The following is a 1,386-nucleotide window of genomic DNA, read 5'->3' as shown; positions in this document are numbered from 1 at the left end:
GTCTCTCAAGAGGCAGGACAGCGGTTAGAAAGGAACTTGGCCACATACCGTTCCACCTAACTGGGCAGCTGGGTGGAGTCAGGTTTGGCCTGTGAAGAACACTTAAAGGCCTGGCAGCACTTCCCAGCCTCCTCCCAGCGGCCTGCCAGCAGGTGAGAGGGACCCAGCACCGCGCTGCCTTACTCAGGTCTTGAGGCTGACCATCGCCAGAGGCTGGGATTGCACTCCCCCTCCGTCTAGCTGAGAGGTAACAGTTTGCATAAATCAGCTCCAGGCCTCCAACATGGGAGAATCCCTCAGGAATCCCAAAGAGGTGTAGGAGGGCAGCCTTCCCTTACTGCCCGCTCCACTGGGTGAAATCACGGTTAACTTCCAAGGCCCAGTGGACATGTCACTTCTGTGAATCCTCCAGCCCCCAATCAGGCCAGAATAAACCACTCTCTGTGCTGGCCTAGCACCTCTGCTGCACCTCTTACAGCAGTCAGGGAGTCAGTTTGTCTTGTAGACCCTACTTGCTGGCCTGTCACAATGAGCTGCGTACCTCACTGTCTTCCTGACACAGTGGGAGTTCCTACACAGAGGGTGGCGGGCCCAGTTCAGAATTTCACTCATTCATTCCTCATTGAGCACCTATTGTGTGTGCCAGGCATTTGCTAATTTGGCGTGACTACCGTGGTGAGCAAGGCAGACCCAAACTGCCTTCCTCCTTAAATTTCCTGTAGCCTAGCGCAATGTCTAGCCCAGGACCTGGCACAGAAGGGCTTAGTTCCTGCAATCTAGTTGGAAATCTTATCTTGAGGCTGCCTTTGCATAGCAAGCACTGTCTTGGGTTCTATACAAAATATATTAAACATTTTTTCAAGACGTCTTTCCAGTTTATATGACAGAAATTCATTCGACTGTAAGATACATATTTGAAACCTGGAGGGTGACACTGGAAGCCCGAGAGAGAGTGCGGAGGTCCTAAGTGCCTGGCCACGCCCCCCGACCCACCACCTGGCCGGACCAGAGTTGGAGGCAGAACCTTCCGGCGGCTCCCGCAGGCCCCGCCCCCAGGTGGTGCCCGGCCCCGCCCCCGCTCTCCATAGTTACGGCGCTGTGGAGGTGGCGGCCATCTTGGCGGCGGAGCGATGAACGGGGCGAACCCCAAGGCTTCGGCCGCGGGAACGGCCGCTGGGTCCGGGGGGCTGGTGGCTGGCAAGGAGGAGAAGAAGAAGGCGGGGGGCGGCGTCCTGAACCGGCTCAAGGCGCGGCGGCAGGCGCCCCAACACGCGTTCGGAGACGGCATCGGGACAGTGGTCACCGAGCAGGAGCTACTGGCGCTGGACGCCATCCGGCCGGAGCACGTCCTGCGCCTCAGCCGGGTCACCGAGAGTGAGTGCCGCC

At 58.4% G+C, this 1,386-nt stretch overlaps 1 protein-coding gene across 1 annotated transcript in view; it reads left to right on the top strand.

Moving 5' to 3' along the window:
* Positions 1–1,064: 1,064 nt before the first annotated feature.
* The window catches only part of Unc119b (unc-119 lipid binding chaperone B), a 13,678-nt gene continuing 13,356 nt past the window's right edge, over positions 1,065–1,386 (top strand). Inside the window, exon 1 of the mRNA XM_005396492.2 lies at positions 1,065–1,374. Coding sequence (XP_005396549.1) covers positions 1,131–1,374 — 244 coding nt within the window. The 5' untranslated portion in view covers positions 1,065–1,130. The remainder of the gene's footprint in view (positions 1,375–1,386) is intronic.

This window comes from Chinchilla lanigera, unplaced genomic scaffold (assembly GCF_000276665.1).
Source record: "Chinchilla lanigera isolate Chin_1 unplaced genomic scaffold, ChiLan1.0 scaffold00054, whole genome shotgun sequence".
In the NCBI taxonomy this organism is placed as follows: domain Eukaryota; kingdom Metazoa; phylum Chordata; class Mammalia; order Rodentia; family Chinchillidae; genus Chinchilla; species Chinchilla lanigera.
The sequence above is the reverse complement of the archived record's forward strand: the minus strand, read 5'-3'. Positions and strand labels throughout refer to the sequence as shown.